Source organism: Rhinoderma darwinii, chromosome 3 (assembly GCF_050947455.1).
Source record: "Rhinoderma darwinii isolate aRhiDar2 chromosome 3, aRhiDar2.hap1, whole genome shotgun sequence".
NCBI classification, from domain to species: Eukaryota; Metazoa; Chordata; class Amphibia; order Anura; family Rhinodermatidae; genus Rhinoderma; species Rhinoderma darwinii.
Window position 1 is genome coordinate 244,792,971 of NC_134689.1, and position 18,613 is coordinate 244,811,583.

The window sequence follows — 18,613 nt, forward strand, 5'->3', positions numbered from 1 at the left end:
TTTCACCATTACACATTGCAATGTTTCAATATCACTTTATCATCGTAAAAGTGAACGTGAATTGTACTTGCCTGATTGAGCCACACATTAGTTGTCATGATTTGCTCTCGTTCATTCTAGGAAAAAACGGACAAATTGATGAGAAAGAAAATAACATTTTGATTGAATTATTAAGCATTCATAGCAGCTTTAGCTAGTATACAGTGAAGGAAATAAGTATTTGATCCCTTGCTAATTTTGTAAGTTTGCCCACTGTCAAAGACATGAACAGTCTAGAATTTTTAGGCTAGGTTAATTTTACCAGTGAGAGATAGATTATATTTTTTTTAAAAAACTGAAAATCACATTGTCAAAATTATATATATTTATTTGCATTGTGCACAGAGAAATAAGTATTTGATCCCCTACCAACCATTAAGAGTTCAGCCTCCTCCAGACCAGTTACACGCTCCAAATCAACTTGGTGCCTGCATTAAAGACAGCTGTCTTAAATGGTCACCTGTATAAAAGACTCCTGTCCACAGACTCAATTAATCAGTCTGACTCTAACCTCTACAACATGGGCAAGACCAAAGAGCTTTCTAAGGATGTCAGGGACAAGAGCATAGACCTGCACAAGGCTGGAATGGGCTACAAAACCATAAGTAAGACGCTGGGTGAGAAGGAGACAACTGTTGGTGCAATAGTAAGAAAATGGAAGACATACAAAATGACTGTCAATCGACATCGATCTGGGGCTCCATGCAAAATCTCACCTCGTGGGGTATCTTTGATCCTGAGGAAGGTGAGAGCTCAGCCGAAAACTACACGGAGGGAACTTGTTAATGATCTCAAGGCAGCTGGGACCACAGTCACCAAGAAAACCATTGATAACACATTACGCCGTAATGGATTAAAATCCTGCAGTGCCCGCAAGGTCCCCCTGCTCAAGAAGGCACATGTACAGGCCCGTCTGAAGTTTGCAAATGAACATCTGGATGATTCTGAGAGTGATTGGGAGAAGGTGCTGTGGTCAGATGAGACTAAAATTGAGCTCTTTGGCATTAACTCAACTCGCCGTGTTTGGAGGAAGAGAAATGCTGCCTATGACCCAAAGAACACCGTCCCCACTGTCAAGCATGGAGGTGGAAACATTATGTTTTGGGGGTGTTTCTCTGCTAAGGGCACAGGACTACTTCACCGCATCAATGGGAGAATGGATGGAGCCATGTACCGTCAAATCCTGAGTGACAACCTCCTTCCCTCCACCAGGACATTAAAAATGGCTCGTGGCTGGGTCTTCCAGCACGACAATGACCCGAAACATACAGCCAAGGCAACAAAGGAGTGGCTCAAAAAGAAGCACATTAAGGTCAAGGAGTGGCCTAGCCAGTCTCCAGACCTTAATCCCATCGAAAACTTATGGAGGGAGCTGAAGATCCGAGTTGCCAAGCGACAGCCTCGAAATCTTAATGATTTACAGATGATCTGCAAAGAGGAGTGGGCCAAAATTCCATCTAACATGTGTGCAAACCTCATCATCAACTACAAAAACCGTCTGACTGCTGTGCTTGCCAACAAGGGTTTTGCCACCAAGTATTAAGTCTTGTTTGCCAAAGGGATCAAATACTTATTTCTCTGTGCACAATGCAAATAAATATATATAATTTTGACTATGTGATTTTCTCTTTTTTTTTTTTTATATATAATCTATCTCTCACTGGTAAAATTAACCTAGCCTAAAAATTCTAGACTGTTCATGTCTTTGACAGTGGGCAAACTTACAAAAGGGATCAAATACTTATTTCCTTCACTGTATGTGTGATTGTCTTTAAACAACCCCATTACATAAATCTTGTAATGGTTTTGTGATCAGTCTCTGGGGCAGATTTACTAATATCGTCTACGTTTTAGGCAGTGCACACTTAGACCAGGCAGTCAGAATATGTGCCAAATTTATCAAAGTGTTTGCATGCTGTATGATAGATATGGAGAATCTAGCTAGACACGTTTCTCTTCCAGATACCACCTCTTGGTTTTCTAAAATTATGCAATTTTTTTGCACAATTTTGGCGCATGGTGTCACATTTTAAGCCATGCCCCTTTTTGATAGACCATGCCCATTTCCCACTAAGCCATGCCTCCTTTTTGAGAATGTCGAAAAAAGTGCCTTACAGTTAATAAATGTGGCACACAGTATGTATGTCAGAATTCTGTCTCGATATGAGGCAGAATTCTGACGCATATTGAATAGTAAATCTGACCCATTGTCTTCAATGACTGACACTATTCACAGAGAAATCCATCGACCACAATGAACAAATGGTATACTATAAAAAAAAAAAAAACATGTTACATATGACCATCTGTCAATAAAAACTAAAAGACATTTGGAGAGATATTTGCAAGTGTCATCTGTGAAATAATGGGGTTGAATCTAATGTAAAAATCTGTCTGTATCCAGCCTGGTAGCCACAATGTTTCAGAAGCAAGAAATGTCTTTGATATTTGTTTTAAGAAACAAATATTTAGCTGGCAGTGACCTCAATGTTGTTGGGCTTTACAGTTACACACCAGAGTGTTGTCTGAGTCAGAGAACAGAACTTGTAGTTAAATTCAATAAAATGCATAATGCATATGAAATCTAATAGACCTTGTAATTTCATTTGAAAGCAACTTACTGGTTTGTAAGAGCACATTTCAAGCTACCCTGAAAAGTCTACATGACATTAATTATACTGCTTCCTCTTTATACAGTCATTTCGAAGCACTGGACGACAACCTCAAATTAACCTATAATCAGGAAGACTTGCAATGGAGTTGACACATTGGAGCCCATTTACTGAAATTATCTCTAAATTTCATATTATATTCACAGAAAACAAGGAAATGCAGCCGTTAGCTTTCTCTTGCGGCATCTAACCATACTTAACCCCTTGGTGCCGCAGCCATTTTTTTGATTTTCATTTTCAATTTTTCCTCCCCGCATTCCAAAAGTCATAACTTTTTTATCTTTACGTCAACATAGCTGTAAGAGGGCTTGTTTTTTTGTGGGGCGGGCGGTAGTTTTTATTTATTACCCATTTGAGGTACATGCGATTTTTTGATAACTTTTTATTCCATTTTTTTGGGGAGCTAAGGTAACTAAAAAACTGAAGTTCTGGCATTATTTCTTTATTTACAGTATTTATTTATTTTTACAGCGTTCACCGTGCAGGCTTTTTATATTAGAACAGTTTGGACTGTTACGGTGATACCAATTATTATGATCATTTTACATATTTTTTTACATTACTTTAGGGCAATAATGGGAAAAAGTTTTTTGTTTTTTTTTTAACATTTAATTATTTTATTTACTTTGTTTTAGTCCCCGTAGGGAATTTGAACAAGCAGTCGTTTGATCACTGGTATCATACACTGCAATAATAACAATGCTAATAAGGGGCATGGAGAATCTAAGTTATGAGGAACTAAACCTATTTGGCCTTGAAAAAAGACGACTAAGGGGGGACTTGATTAATTTATATAAATATATTAATGGCACATACAAAAAATATGGTGAAATCCTGTTCCATGTAAAACGCCCTCAAAAAACAAGGGGGCACTCCCTCCGTCTGGAGAAAAAAAGGTTTAACCTGCAGAGGCGACAAGCCTTCTTTACTGTGAGAACTGTGAATCTATGGAATAGTCTACCACAGGAGCTGGTCACAGCAGGGATAGTAGATGGTTTTAAAAAAGGCTTAGATAATTTCCTAGAACAAATTTTTTTTCGCTCCTATGTGTAGAAATGTTTACCTTCCCTTTTCCCGTCCCTTGGTTGAACTTGATGGACATGTGTCTTTTTTCAGCCGTACTAACTATGTAACTATATGTAACTATGTAACTTATGTATTGCAATGTATGGTACTTTTACAATCTCCTATTCAGGCCTGGCCAGGCTTAATAGGAGCATAAAGACGGCAGACCTGGGGGCCCTCATTAGGCACCCAGGCTGCCATGACAACCATCAGCACCCGCCATCGCGTCTTGTGAACGGGCGAGGAGCTGACGGAGCCACCCACTCTTTCTAATGGCTTAGATGCCGCTGTCGCTATTGACCGTGGCATTTAAGTGGTTAAACGGCCTGGATCGCTATAACATACAACGGACACCCTCTGATTATTCAATCTGTGAGCCCGCTCCATACAACCCTGGGCGGCTGTGGTGTACAGTTAAGTCACATGTTGCCAAAGGGTTAAAGAGATTGTATGCTTAAAAAAAAAAAAAAAAAAAGAAGAAATCTGCTTTATTTTTCCAGAAACAGCACCACTCCTGTCCATGGGCTATTTCTGGTATTGCATTCTAGTGAATAGGCAGAGTGGAGTGGTTTCTGGAAAAAAAAACAAGGGGTTGTCTAATCATGAGAACCCCTCCTGAAAATAAAGCTAGTGCAGCAATCACATGATTGCCATGGTTCCAGCTTATGAAATGTAGTATTACAAGGCATCCATTTAAATTATACTGAGTGGCTCTTCGTTCTAGCTCATAGAGCTGGTTTCCAAGCAATGGAGCCCCCTCTATGATGTCTATATATCCGAACAGGGCATATCATCATATGGACAGGGGTTGTCCTAATGGGACAACTGCTTTAATCATATAATCAGACCGCCAGTAAGTATTGCAAGAAAGTAATATTTTTTACATCCCATATCATAGAAAAGTACTACTAAAAATGGTAAAAGGGAATCCCTGTTAAATTTATCCCAGATATAAATATATCAGTAGAGGAAAACACAAAATCGTAGACTAGCTCAATGGTATCCAAATTGCATGTTCTACATAGGTGTGCACAATGTAATTATATAATATACAAAGTAACTGTCAGCCACAGGCTGACATGCGCCACTGAGATGTTCCTCCTGCTCGCCAGGCAACATGTTAACCTGTCCAGAACCGTGGCGCCCCCATAACGAGATGCCACGGCTCTCTTCTGCTTGTAATGCGTAGTTCTAGCCACGGGATCGGGAACCAGCTACACGTATGACATCATCTGATGGAATCCTTTAAAAGTTTTGACCTAGCTTTCGTCTTGACTATGCTTGATCTGATTTATCAGTGTACTGACATCTGGCCTGAACCTGATCTTTTCTCCAGATAACGATTACTGTTCCTGATGCTGCCTGCCTGTTACCGACCTGGATCTGTTTGACCACAAAACGTTTCGTACCCGCCATCTACAGCCCGACGGTCTGTTGGGGACTATCCTAGGTAACGCGACCTATGAATCTTGCCGGCAAAGTCCATACTTTCTTGCAGAGATTAAGTTGAAGAATGTGGGATTCCTTAGTCTTCCCGAACCCCAGGTTAGCCTGTGCCAACTTAATAACGGTCTCATTCATTCATTGTCACTTCATGCCCCCAAACTTGTCCAGCGCAGGAGAGCAACTCCTCTGACATCTGTGCATGGTGCCACTGAAGTCTGTCCCACTATGCTATGGTGCTCTGCGTCACTGTCCTCGACATGTCATCCAAGTTCTGATTATCCTAGAGGGGACCAGGATCCAGGTTTGCTTGTAGTCTAATTCCAAGCATTACAGTAACCACATATCCCTATGATGAATTTCAAGGTCAATACAGCAATAAATAAATAATAAAAATTAAAGTATATCCCTAGCAGACATCCTGGATATCTAGAAGATTGTTTTCCTTCACTGTGCCCCAAGGTGCATTTCCCCAACCGCTGCCAACTTTTCCCTGTACCATTTTTGTTTGTCTTTTTTTCAATATGTGATACAATAACTTTTACGTTTTGCTATACCGATTATATGTACATGCCGTACTATTTGGACATTCGCCAAACAAATATAGTTTTGACTAGAAAATTGCTGCTGCTCTAGATCAAGAATGGGCATGAGAAAGCTTGTTATTTAGTACGAGTTTCCATTTGAAATTTTCAATCATAAGTTATGTTATATTTCTTTATTAACAAAATCAGAAATTGAAAATATTTCAAGATCTTTAAAATCAACTGTCCTGCTCTGCCTTTATGCAGGGCACATGTTCAATTATTATGGCTCAACATACAATCAACATTTGTTTAATGCCAATACTTTAAGAAAATCAGAATGACAAGAAGTAAGGCGTAAGCCTTCAGAAAGTTGTTTCACCCTTTAACTTGCCCTTCTGACGTATCATATCATTGTATGTACAACGTGTCAAAAGATGTTTCTTTGCAGATGTCCTTAAGAGATTTGGTTTCTGTGACACATGAAGACTCTAGGTTCAAGCTGCACACTGTCACCAAAAATATACTTATCCCTGAAAGCATGGACATCTGGATAGCAAACAGAACACAAAACATGACAGCAAACAGATGCAATCTCTCACAGTGGAACATGTACTAGAGGCTAATATAATCAAGGATGCTCATAATCAGATTATACCCTGCCCAGACAACAGTCATTCAGACATACAACATATGTAAGGGACACATTAAAGGATATTTCCAGAGATTCCAACATAAACCGATTAGGGTATCTATCCTGGGGTGTACAATAAAAATGCTACATTTATAGTAAAAATCTCATCATGCGATTGATTTATAATGACAAATAAGTAGGAGGCTAAGCTCAGCCTCAGTGCTGTTAAAACGAAACTACAGTTCCCAGGATGCCTTGTGTTTAGCTTGTTAAAAGATCTTATAACCTATAAATTAGGGTGAAAGCTTTGATCTGTCTGAAATATATCTGATCGGCAAATAACCATACCAGATCATGTTTTCCACTCTTCAAGCATAGATTTAATTAAGTTTGTTCCTGCAAAGTGAGAGGAAAGGGAAGTTTATCTCTACATAGTGAGAGGGAATGGAGGGGTTGACTACCAGAGAGACCTGAGAGATAAGGGCAACATGATGACTGTGTGACAGAAAACTTTGTCCCATCAAAGTTAATATGGATGACAAGTAATTGTCAGAACTTTACTTCTAGACCAATAAATATTTGGTAGAAGAAATCTCTTTCCAGACTCAAAAGCATCTATAAGTTTCTTACTGTTTCTTAGTAAGGGTATGTGCACACGATAGCAGGCATTTACGTGTGAAAAGACAGACTGTTTTCGAGAGAAAACAGCTGACTCGTTTCACACGTAACTGCTCCTCCTCGTATTATGCGAGGCGTCTGTGACGCTCGTAAATCTTGAGCTGCTCTTCATTGAGTTCAATGAAGAACGGCTCAAATTACGTTGCAAAGAAGTGCCCTGCACTTCTTTGCCGAGGCAGTAAATTTACGCGTCGTCGTTTGACAGCTGTCAAACGACGACGCGTAAATTACAGGTCGTCTGCACAGTACGTCGGCAAACCCATTCAAATGAATGGGCAGATGTTTGCCGACATATTGTAGCCTTATTTTCAGACGTAAAACGAGGCATAATACGCCTCGTTTACGTCTGAAAATAGGTCGTGTGAACCCAGCCTAAGTTTCTTACTAAGTTATCAACGTGCTCTTTGGATCATATGCATTACATCTGGTGAACCTCATATTTTTTTTTAGCCCTTCAAAAGGAATGTACCACATGGGCATGCTCTGTGACCTGTGCAGAGGTGATTGTCCAGGAAGATATAGGAGGGGAGCTGTGTCAATCACCGGTGGCGTAACTACCACCGTAGCAGCTATAGCGGCTGCTACGAGGCCCGCGGCATGAGCCGCTATGGGTTCTACAGCGGTAGCGAAACCACATTCAATAGTATCTGCGTCCTTAGGACGCAGATACTATTGAACACTATGGCAAAGCAGGGATGTATCAGACGGAAGAGGGGGGCGTGTACCCGCCTCTCAGTGATGCCACACCACAAACAAAAGCAAAAAACAAGTGCTGTGACGCAATGTGTCATCCACCGGTAACTATGATGGTGGGAACAATGTCCGCCTACCCGAGCCGGACAGAGTTCACAGTGCATCACCAGGTGATTTGTTTTGGGCCGTAAAGAAACGCAATGGGAGAACAAAACTAATGCATTGTTTTTGATGATCTAAACTGAACCTGACAATGAAACGGGTAGGAGGGCACTGGCCCCAAAGCTGTATCATTACTATTTTTCTCACAAAGAGATAAATGGTACATGCATACATACAAATAAGGCGAGCTAGGATTGAAAAACGTGTAAAATGCTTTATAACACAATTTTAAGAAGGATCATTAGTAAAAGCTATGTTTTATAAAATGCCGATTCCATTTCTCTTTTTGTTATTATTGCGGAGGACCTTCTAAAAAAACACGGGAATTCCTTTAAATAAAAGTATATGGCCCAGGATAAGTTTTATTTTAACATGGGAGCTTATGGGTGACGTATGCCACTGTATGGCATATGTCACAGGGCATGTCACAGCCATACATTTAATGTATTCCTCATGGGCTTTTTAATAGCTTTTCATTACATATACATTAAACGTATACCATTATAGTCTACGGGTGACATAAGGTTCTCCACTTTCCACCCAACTCTAAATACATACTCAAGGGAATTTATTAAGACTGGCATTGCATATGCCAGTCTTAATAGGAAACACACTGGATTAAGATGCGACACGGAGTGAATTCAATACCAGCCAGGAGCCGGCCTTATATCACCACTATAATTTATGCCAGTTTCTGGTGTAAATTATTGTAAATGCGGGCATTTGTGGCTTTTCTATGACAGAAAAACCAACGTGGAAGTTGTTAAATTCCCCCTACTAAGTTAATTGCTTCCTATGAAATTGGCCCCAGTGTGCATAGTTGGGTTCTCACGCTGAGGTTTTCATGTGTTTTTCACCGGAATTACCAAAAATCGCAGCAAAATGCTGCGGTTTTGCATATAACAAGGCACTTCACTGCAATTGCAGCAAAAAATGCAGCAAAACCGAAGCATGAGGACTGATGTAAATTATGACAATCTTTCTGCAGCACTGCGGAATATGTTAGCGATATATAAACAAATAAGAAAAACAACATAAAGTATTTGTACTGTGTTTCTAGACATGTAATAAACAATTCTAAAGAATCTTACCACACTGATTAGTTGAGCCAGTGACAACTGGAGCTGGATGGAGACCCGCTGTGTATCATTATATGCTGGACGGATGAGTTTATTATATGTATCATTCATTAAAAGGGTATCCATTAATCTCTCTTCTGAATCCGCTGCTTTGCTATCTAGATAATGGGACAACATAACACAGATATAGTATTGTTAAACATTTACTTGACAGAAAATAACATAATAATTATCGCCAGCGTCGGACTGGCCCAGCGGAGAACCGGAGCATCCTCCAGTGGGCCCGGGCAGTGAGCTGCTTTACATTGTCTCGCTGCCCCGCTGCTTACTCTGTATGGACAGCAGGCCAGGATTGGGGGGGGGGGAACTAGACAATTGCCCAGGGCTCCCTGCCAACTACAGCAACCATAGCGGCTGCTACGGAGCCCGCAGCATGAGGGCGCCCTCTCCACCCGACACATAATATTTATGGGCCGGGCAGCATGGGCCCCCTCATGCCCGGTGGCATTGCTAGACTGGAAGGGGCCCCGGTGATAGCGACTGCCACATTCAATTGTATCTGCGTCCTCAGGACGCAGATACAATTGAATAGCATATGCTGCAGGCCACGTTAAGCCTATAAGACGCTGGGACGGAGTCCCTGCACAGGCCGGCATGATGACGTCATTGCATCATGCTGGCCTACGCAAGAGTCCGGTTTGAGACGATGGAGAGCTCTGTACATCGGGAGGACAGGGCTAGGTAAGTACAAGTTTTTTTTGAGGGGGGCTGTGTGGCACTATATACTAGGGGGGCTGTATGGCTCTATCTACTAAGTGGGAGATGTGTGGCACTACAGAGGGGGGCTTTTTGGCACTATCTTCTAGGGGGACTGTGTATCACTATCTACAAGAGGAGGGGCTGTGTGTAGCACTATATACAAGAGGGGTGCTGTGTGTGACACTATCTACAAGAGGGGGGGTTCGTGTGTGACACTATTTACAAGAGGGGGGCTGTGTGTGGTGCTATCTACAAGGAGCTGTGTGGGGCACTATTATTATTGTAGGGCCTAAAAGGGGTACTATTATAGTGTGTGGCACCGAGGGGGCATTATTTCCATCTGGGGTACTATAAATGGTGTGGATTTTGTAGAAGGTGGGGAGGTGCTTGAAAAGCGAGAAGCCAAAGATATTTTGTTTCAAATTCTGCAGAGGTGATTAGTGGTCGGGAGAAGGTGTCAGGGCAATCTGGGCCAAATGAAGAAGAAAAGGAAAAGTGACCAAAAAACAATCTGAGAAGACGTCACCGGTGAGTGACTGGATTTCACTCTATTGTATTAAAGGGGTTTTCCCATCTTAGACATTTATGGCATATCCACAGGAAATGCCAAAAATGTCTGATAGATGTGGGTCCCAGCTCTATCAAGAAATGACTGCAGAATCCAGGCGGAGACCAGTGGAGAGAGGGTCACGCGTCGTGCGCGCAGCTCTCTCTATTCTATTGTATGGTTGTTATGGCAACAGAAGAGCAGTTCTTGCTCGGCTGTTTCAGTAACTTCCATTAAACAGAATGGAGAGAGCTGCACGCATGTGTGACCCTTGTGAAGAACTGGTGTCTACTACTACATGGTCACTATGTGGTGGTAATTTGTATTGGTCTTTGGTTTACTACACACGTTTTACTACACAATTAAGAATGGTCGCATTATTTCTATATAGCGGATGGGTGGGCCCCAAGAATTATTCCTCTGGTAGGCCCAAGGTACTCCAGTCGACATTGATTATCGCACTTCTAAATTTTGTTCTAAATTCTTGTTCTAAATTCTGCAAAGCTATTGCATGAGGTGAATACTGGCCTATGCTGCTTAGTTAAAGGGTAACTAAACTTTCAACAAACTTCTAACATGTCATAGTGACATATCAGAAGTTTTGATTGTTGGGGGACCGAGCACTGTGACCCCCACCGATGGCTAAAACGAAGCAGCAGAAGCGCTCATAGACTTTCTCATAGACTTTCTATTGAGCCTTTACACCGTTACATCGGCTTTCCAAAAAAAGCAGATCAGAAATTAAGCAGTTCAGCGCTCACTCGAGCGCTTCTGCCGCTTCATTTTAGCGATTGGTTGGGGTCTCAGTGTTCGGACACCCACTGATCAAAACTTCTCACATGTCACTATGACATGTCAGAAATTCATTGCAAGTTTAGTTACCATTTAACGCGTGTGTTAAGACTCTCATTATATTTCAACAGAGGTTTTATTTTTGAGATGTTTTTAGAATACATGCAATATACTAGTGTAAGATAAGCATTGTTTAGACATATTGGACAACTATGTAAAGTTGGTGATATTGACAAGATATATAGATGTAAATTTATAAGCACCCATATAAATAGTGTGGTAAATATTTTCAACAGAGTAGGATATGTTAACTGGAAGATTGAAGGGTGTTTACATTTATTTATATGAATAATGACTATATAACTGTCACATATAGTCAGGCATGTTGCCGGGCTCTGATGCCACATAAAAAAAGACACCATTATTAAAAATGTCACTTGGTATTTGGGGGGCCTTCTTACAGAATTTGCACTGTGGCCCAGAATCTTTACGTTGCACCTCGCATGTAGTGCTATAACGTTCCAATATATTTTTTGTATAAAAATTCGGTCCCTGGGTGCTGATCTCACAGACTGGAGCCTCCTGTTCAAAAGTGGGATAGTTACATATTTACATATGTGTGCCCCTATAGGATGCTCTGTGGTGAATTCATCATGTCCATACAGTATTTGTATAGTCATCAATATGTAAATAAGCATTGCACCTCTTCGGTTTGAGGCTCCAATACCAATTTTAACAAACAGACACTATATTAGAAAGATCAAACACAATGTATGTTCTGTTATATAATCTTTATTTACATGAAAATAGAATTAACTGACTCATAATAAAAGGTAGACTCAGGTGAGGAAGTTTGCATTCTGGCATTTACCTTATTCATTTACATTTGCGTCCCCCATTTTGCCGCTATGCATTGCACGCTAGATGGCCCCTGTTCTGCCTACCCCTTGTCCCAGCCCTGAGGGCACTTGTCAGTTTTTTACCAGTACTTTATGGTCTAGTTCCTAATGTATGGTAACTTCCCTATATGGATAGAAGATATTGAAAGACTAATTTATAAATACAAGAATGCAAAGATGTGTCATACTGGATTAAGCAGAAATAATGATTTAGTGAATATTTCAGTGTGTAAATGCAAAGAGGTCTGCCTGTCCTTAAAAAGGCTCTGTCACCAGATTCTCAAATCCCTATCTCCTATTGCATGTGATCGGCGCTGCAATGTAGATAACAGTAACGTTTTTTGTTTTTTTTAAAAACTGTCATTTTTGGCCAAGTTATGAGCTATTTTATATATATATGCAAATGAGCTTTGAAATGGACAACTGGGCGTGTTTTTTTTCGTATGTCCAACTGGGCGTGTATTGTGTTTTTAACTGGGCGTGTTTACTTGTTTTACTAACTGAGCGTTGTGAATAGAAGTGTATGATGCTGACGAATCAGTGACCAATCAGCATCATGCACTCCTCTCCATTCATTTACACAGCAGCATCACGTTCTTATTAGAATCTTTTCTGTGAGATTCCAGCAAGCCATGCGTAATCTCGCGAGATTACGAGTTAAACGAGATTTCGTTTCCCTTGCTGGAAATCTCACAGAAAAGATTCAGAAGTGTCAGGATTCTGAATACACATGACGTCCAGGCTGGAGGTCATGTGTATTCATTATCAGGACACTTGTGTATGTGGCTGCACATCGTTCTAATAAGAACGTGATGCTGCTGTGTAAATGAATGGAGAGGAGTGCATGATGCTGATTGGTCACTGATTCGTCAGCATCATACACTTCTATTCACAACGGCCAGTTAGTGAAACAAGTAAACACGCCCAGTTAAAAACACAATACACGCCCAGTTGGACATAAGAAAAAAAACACGCCCAGTTGTCCATTTAAAACCTCATTTGCATATATATATAAAATAGCTCATAACTTGGCCAAAAATGAACGTTTTAAAAAAAACCAAAAACGTTACTGTTATCTACATTGCAGCGCCGATCACATGCAATAGGAGATCGGGATTTGAGTATCTGGTGACAGAACCTCTTTAAATCAATGAGTCAGAGGCCTGTGTAGAGATCAGTAACCTTTGTACCGCACATATTATACCAGATTCAATAAAGGGCACTTAAAAATATTTATATGTTCATAGTCCATAATTGCATTTTATCTAAGTAAATAATTCACTCTAATACAGAGAACAGATATATAAAATTTATTTTGCCGTCTTTCTGGACATTTGGAGTGCTTAATTGGATTTTAAGCCTTAGAGATGAACATCTGCCATACTCTAGATTATCATACCTATATAGTTTAATTATTGCTATTGTTCTTTTGCTGTACTCCTTGTGACATATTCATACAGACTGGTTATACATGTGAAATTCATCACCCATGGCTTATGTGATGCGGTTTTAATGGTAGAAACCTCCACCCATTGTTTTGAATGTCAATCAGTGCCATCACAGGCAGTTGCACTTGGCCAGCAGGCATATCACATGGCACCTGTCTGTCCAACAATACTTTGTTGCATTGTGCATCCTGCTACGTTTGTGGCATATGTCATCTCTAGCTCTAATAATAAAGAGAAAAACTACAATCCTGGAGTGCCATGACACACAGCCCTTATTTCTCTACGGTACGGATCAAAAGGTGAAATCCAGCACAACCTCATATAAAATATGAATCTTTATTCCATTGAGTTAAAAAAGCTTAGTCAATAATCCAAGCGTTACATGGATTACCGACAAAGCCTTTTGAACTTAATAATGATTCATATTTCATATGAGGTCATGCTGGATTTTAGCTTTTGTTCCGTATCATATTGCCGCGATGGGAGTCCACCAGTTCCTTCTGTGCACCCTCTTCGATCCAGATGCCGACGCCACGAGATATAGGCAATAGCTGGGGTGAGATGACTCTCAAATTTATTCCCATACACTTAGAACTCTTAACCCCAACTATCCCAACATTTACCTAAACCAGTGTATCCGCAATGAAATACCAACAGTCTTATGTGCATATTTTGCTTTGGACTTCACCCCTTCTACATTGTAATGCTGAACAAAATGTTGCATATGACGTGCAGATTTTCTGTGCGTATTTCCCTGCAGCAAATCTGCAGGTTAATACAGTACCAGAAAAGTAAAAATTTACGGAAATTTTCACTACATAAATTGACCTGCGGTGCGGATTTTAAAATACCCAGCATGTCAATATAGCTTGCGTTTTCATCTCAGCATTGTAAGACAAGTTTAAAAAAAAAAAAAAGGCAACAAAATCCATCCACAGCATTAAATCTACACCTGTTTCCGCCTCAAAATGTAAAAAACACACCTAAAGACAGATCAAAGTTTGGATTTTACCTACGGAATTACCTGCATTTATCTGCCGTTTTTATGTGTATTTTCCACATCAAATTCCGCATTGTGTGCATGTAGCCAAAAGGGTAAAATCTGCAGTGAGCATCCATAACAGAATGAGCATGCAGCGTTTTTGAAAATCCTTAGCATGCTCTGATTTCCGTCCAGAAAATGTTCAGCAGCGTGTAGATGAGGTTTGTTCAAAGCTCATCCACACGGCTGGGACTGTGATCCACTGCAGATGTTAACGAGAACCTTTCACATTGAACTGTCAATGGGGCGTTTCTATCTAACTAAATGGCAAGGGGGCGGGATCTCTTCGCTCTGACACTGTCCAATCCGCTACGGACAGGGTCAGGACGGCTTGCGCTGTGTTCCCTCCCACGAGAACACATACAGACTGAGAGAGCGCTCTCTGCAGAATCACCAGCCTGTGTGTGTTCTCGCGGGAGGGAACACATTGCAAGTCGTCTGACACTGTCCGTAGCTGATTGGACAGTGTCAGAGCGAAGACATCACGCCCCCTTGCCATTTAGTTAGATAGAAACGCGCCATTGACAGTTCAGGGGCTTATTTACAAATCGGGCGCCAAATATAACGGCACCGATATGTAAATAACAGAGGAAGATAGGAAAATAATTTAAAGTGAGACAGTTTTTGTGAAGCCCTGCCTATTACATGCTGCACATGTATGGGCAGGTAAAAGGTTCTCTTTAATCCAGCCTAAGGCCCAGTTCATACTGAGTTTTTTTTACGCCGATTTTGACGTAGAAACTGCGTCGGAATGTGCGCCAAAAATTTTCCAAAACCGCCTCCCATTGATTTCCATGGGAGACAGAGTAATTTTTATTTATCCAGGGGGGGGGCCCTTTAGCCGCTAACGGGGGGGAAAAAAGCGAGCGGCAGGTTTATTCTTGCCGCGGTTCCGCCTCCCACCTCCCATTGAAATCAATGGGAGGCAGAAAAAGCATTTTTTTGGTCTGCGGTCCTCAATGGCCGTGGCGAAATATGAAAACTGAAGCAAGAGCCTGCATGCAGGGCAAAATCTGTTTTTTTGCGCCTGCAAAATACTCCATGTGAACAGGGCCTAAAAATATGTTCACAATTAGAGTAAACACTGCAGATTTTCGGCAACATCTGGAAAATCCGCCGCATAATATAGTAGCAGCAGAGTGTATGAGATTTAAACACATCTCATCCACATGCTGTGTAAAAAAAAAATCAGCCAAAAAACGTTAATAAATTGACCTGCGGTGTGTTTTTTTAATCCGCAGCATAAATTGACATGTCAATTTATGTTGCGGAATCGCTGCTCTTCTGTTGCGGGTTCTCCCCATTGAATTCAATGAGGAGGTAAAATCTGCAACAAATAGCAAGTGTTGCGATTTTTGCAGCGGAAAACCTGCGATACCACTGCAAAAATCGCAAATTAAAAAAAAAAAGTAAAAACTTTTTGGGGTTTAAAATTAATAAATAGTTAATACTTAACCCGTTTTTCTGTTTTTATAGCGATGCTTTTTTCTGTTCTCTGTCCAGGCTGGCCTCCTGGAATGACGTTTCATCCCATGTGACTGCTGCAGCCAATCACAGGCTGCAGCAGTCACATGACGTGTAAAGTCATCCCAGGAGGCCTGGCTGCATGGAGAAGATAGGGACGAGTCGCTCTGACAACGGAGAACTGGGTAAGTATTAACTTTTTTTTCCCGCAGCAGATATTCTGCCCAGAAATCTGTACCACAATTTTGTGCAGTTTTTCAGCTGGAATTCCCTGCGAGTACCTTTACACAGCAGATCCGCCCTTTGTGTGTGAACATAGCCTAAGGCCCCCTGCACACGCTGCAGATTTAGTTGCAGAAATATCTGCGACTGAAAATCTATTCTATTAATTTGAATGAGGTTATTTCGGCTGTATATGGATTTCTGCAACAAAATCTGCAGCTTGTGCACGGGGCCTAAAGGCCTAGACTCCTGGAAGGAGGATTATAGATGCTGAAAATCCCTCCTCTACATGACCTGCCTAGGTAGAGTCGTGTGTTAACCTTAAACCATACTATCCCCCATCCCCATTTAGTAACGACACATGACACCGAGGTTGGATGTGAAATGGCCACAGCAGCCGTTTATTAATTTCACAGTTTTATAAAAACAATTTAAATCCGAAACATTCGGATAACTAGTTAGGAATCCACCAGAGAATTCCTCCTAATAATTCACATGACCCAACATGGGTCAGAATCATAAATAACAATTAAACGTTAACATTAACCCGAGCAGAGGAAGTCCTTGAAGCCCCTTCAGATGTTCCTTTCAAGAACACACCGAATTAGCCATCTGCAAACCACTAATTACCTCCAGCCGTAAACCAGCTCGGAAGCACCGTTCACCTCTGCAGATGGCTCCAACCACTAGAAGTCCACTTCAAGGGGATAACACCCGATGAAGCCCTCAAGTGATATACCGACCACTAGAAGTCCACTTCAAAGGGATAACACCCGATGAAGCCTTCAAGTGACATACCTTCTACCAGAAGACCACTTCAAAGGGATAACACCCGATGAAGTCTTCAACCATGTACCTTTTTTGGGGGACGCATACCCCCGATGCGACCCCCCCACCATTTTGTACTGACTGGCCTCAAGGACTCCCCCCGCCAGCTGCCATGACAACAGAACCTACTCCGGAAAAAAGAAAAACATGTTAAATAAGCACACAAAATAAAACACAACGCTCATAGCCAGACGTACATAAGACCTAAGGAGTAACAAAACAAGGGTGGGAGGGTGGGAGCTTTGCTTACTGTGTGTTACTCCTCCCGCTGCTTCCGGCTCAATGCCGAGAAACAGCGGGAAGCGCAGCAACGGCCCCCCCGCCCCCCTTAACTCCTCCCCGTCCCTCCTTCAGCTCCTTCAACTTTCCCTGACCTCGTAACATTAACCCTTTCCCTACCAGGACGGTCATGTCGGCTTCCCTTAAGCCTGCAGCTGCGTCCAGCCTCTTCTTGACCTGCCTAGGTAGAGTCGTGTGTTAACCTTAAACCATACTATCCCCCATCCCCATTTAGTAACGACACATGACACCGAGGTTGGATGTGAAATGGCCACAGCAGCCGTTTATTAATTTCACAGTTTTATAAAAACAATTTAAATCCGAAACATTCGGATAACTAGTTAGGAATCCACCAGAGAATTCCTCCTAATAATTCACATGACCCAACATGGGTCAGAATCATAAATAACAATTAAACGTTAACATTAACCCGAGCAGAGGAAGTCCTTGAAGCCCCTTCAGATGTTCCTTTCAAGAACACACCGAATTAGCCATCTGCAAACCACTAATTACCTCCAGCCGTAAACCAGCTCGGAAGCACCGTTCACCTCTGCAGATGGCTCCAACCACTAGAAGTCCACTTCAAGGGGATAACACCCGATGAAGCCCTCAAGTGATATACCGACCACTAGAAGTCCACTTCAAAGGGATAACACCCGATGAAGCCTTCAAGTGACATACCTTCTACCAGAAGACCACTTCAAAGGGATAACACCCGATGAAGTCTTCAACCATGTACCTTTTTTGGGGGACGCATACCCCCGATGCGACCCCCCCACCATTTTGTACTGACTGGCCTCAAGGACTCCCCCCGCCACCGCGAAACAGGCCTTGACCACCTTAAGCCTGTGAGTTCCTCCACACCACCACCGCCCTTTCTATGCCTTCTGCTATAGCCAAGCTCCAAATATCAATGCCAACCTCGGTCAGATGAACCCCGTCACTCCTCCAGAAATTCCCCAATCCTGACTCCAAATCCCTATGCCTCACGCAAATGCCCCCGTTCTTCGCCACAAAACGGGACACCGCCCGGTTAACTTTTATCCGAGCCTTATTGACTCTCTCCACCGATCTAGCTAACCGCCAATGCTTCCTTGGGACTATGTCCGACCACACTACCACCAACTTGGGATAAGATACCCACAAACCCAACAAATCATGTTTGATATCCCGCACCAACTCACGAAAAGGGCGGACTCCTAAGTCATTCCCACCCACGTGCAACACTAAAACCTCCGGAACCCTATCGAGCCGCACATATGTCTGGAATTCCGCCAACACCCTGTTCCACGACATACCTCTAAACCCCAGCCAATGCACAACCGCATCCTGTCGCGGAATGCG

General features: G+C 41.9%; 1 protein-coding gene across 1 annotated transcript in view; it reads right to left on the minus strand.

The window, feature by feature from the left end:
• CHRNB4 (cholinergic receptor nicotinic beta 4 subunit) overlaps positions 1 to 18,613 on the minus strand; it is a 53,009-nt gene that overhangs the window by 8,973 nt on the left and 25,423 nt on the right. Inside the window, exons 2-3 of the mRNA XM_075855133.1 lie at positions 9,002 to 9,147; positions 72 to 116 (exon numbers count right to left, since the gene is read on the minus strand). Coding sequence (XP_075711248.1) covers positions 72 to 116; positions 9,002 to 9,147 — 191 coding nt within the window. The remainder of the gene's footprint in view (positions 1 to 71; positions 117 to 9,001; positions 9,148 to 18,613) is intronic.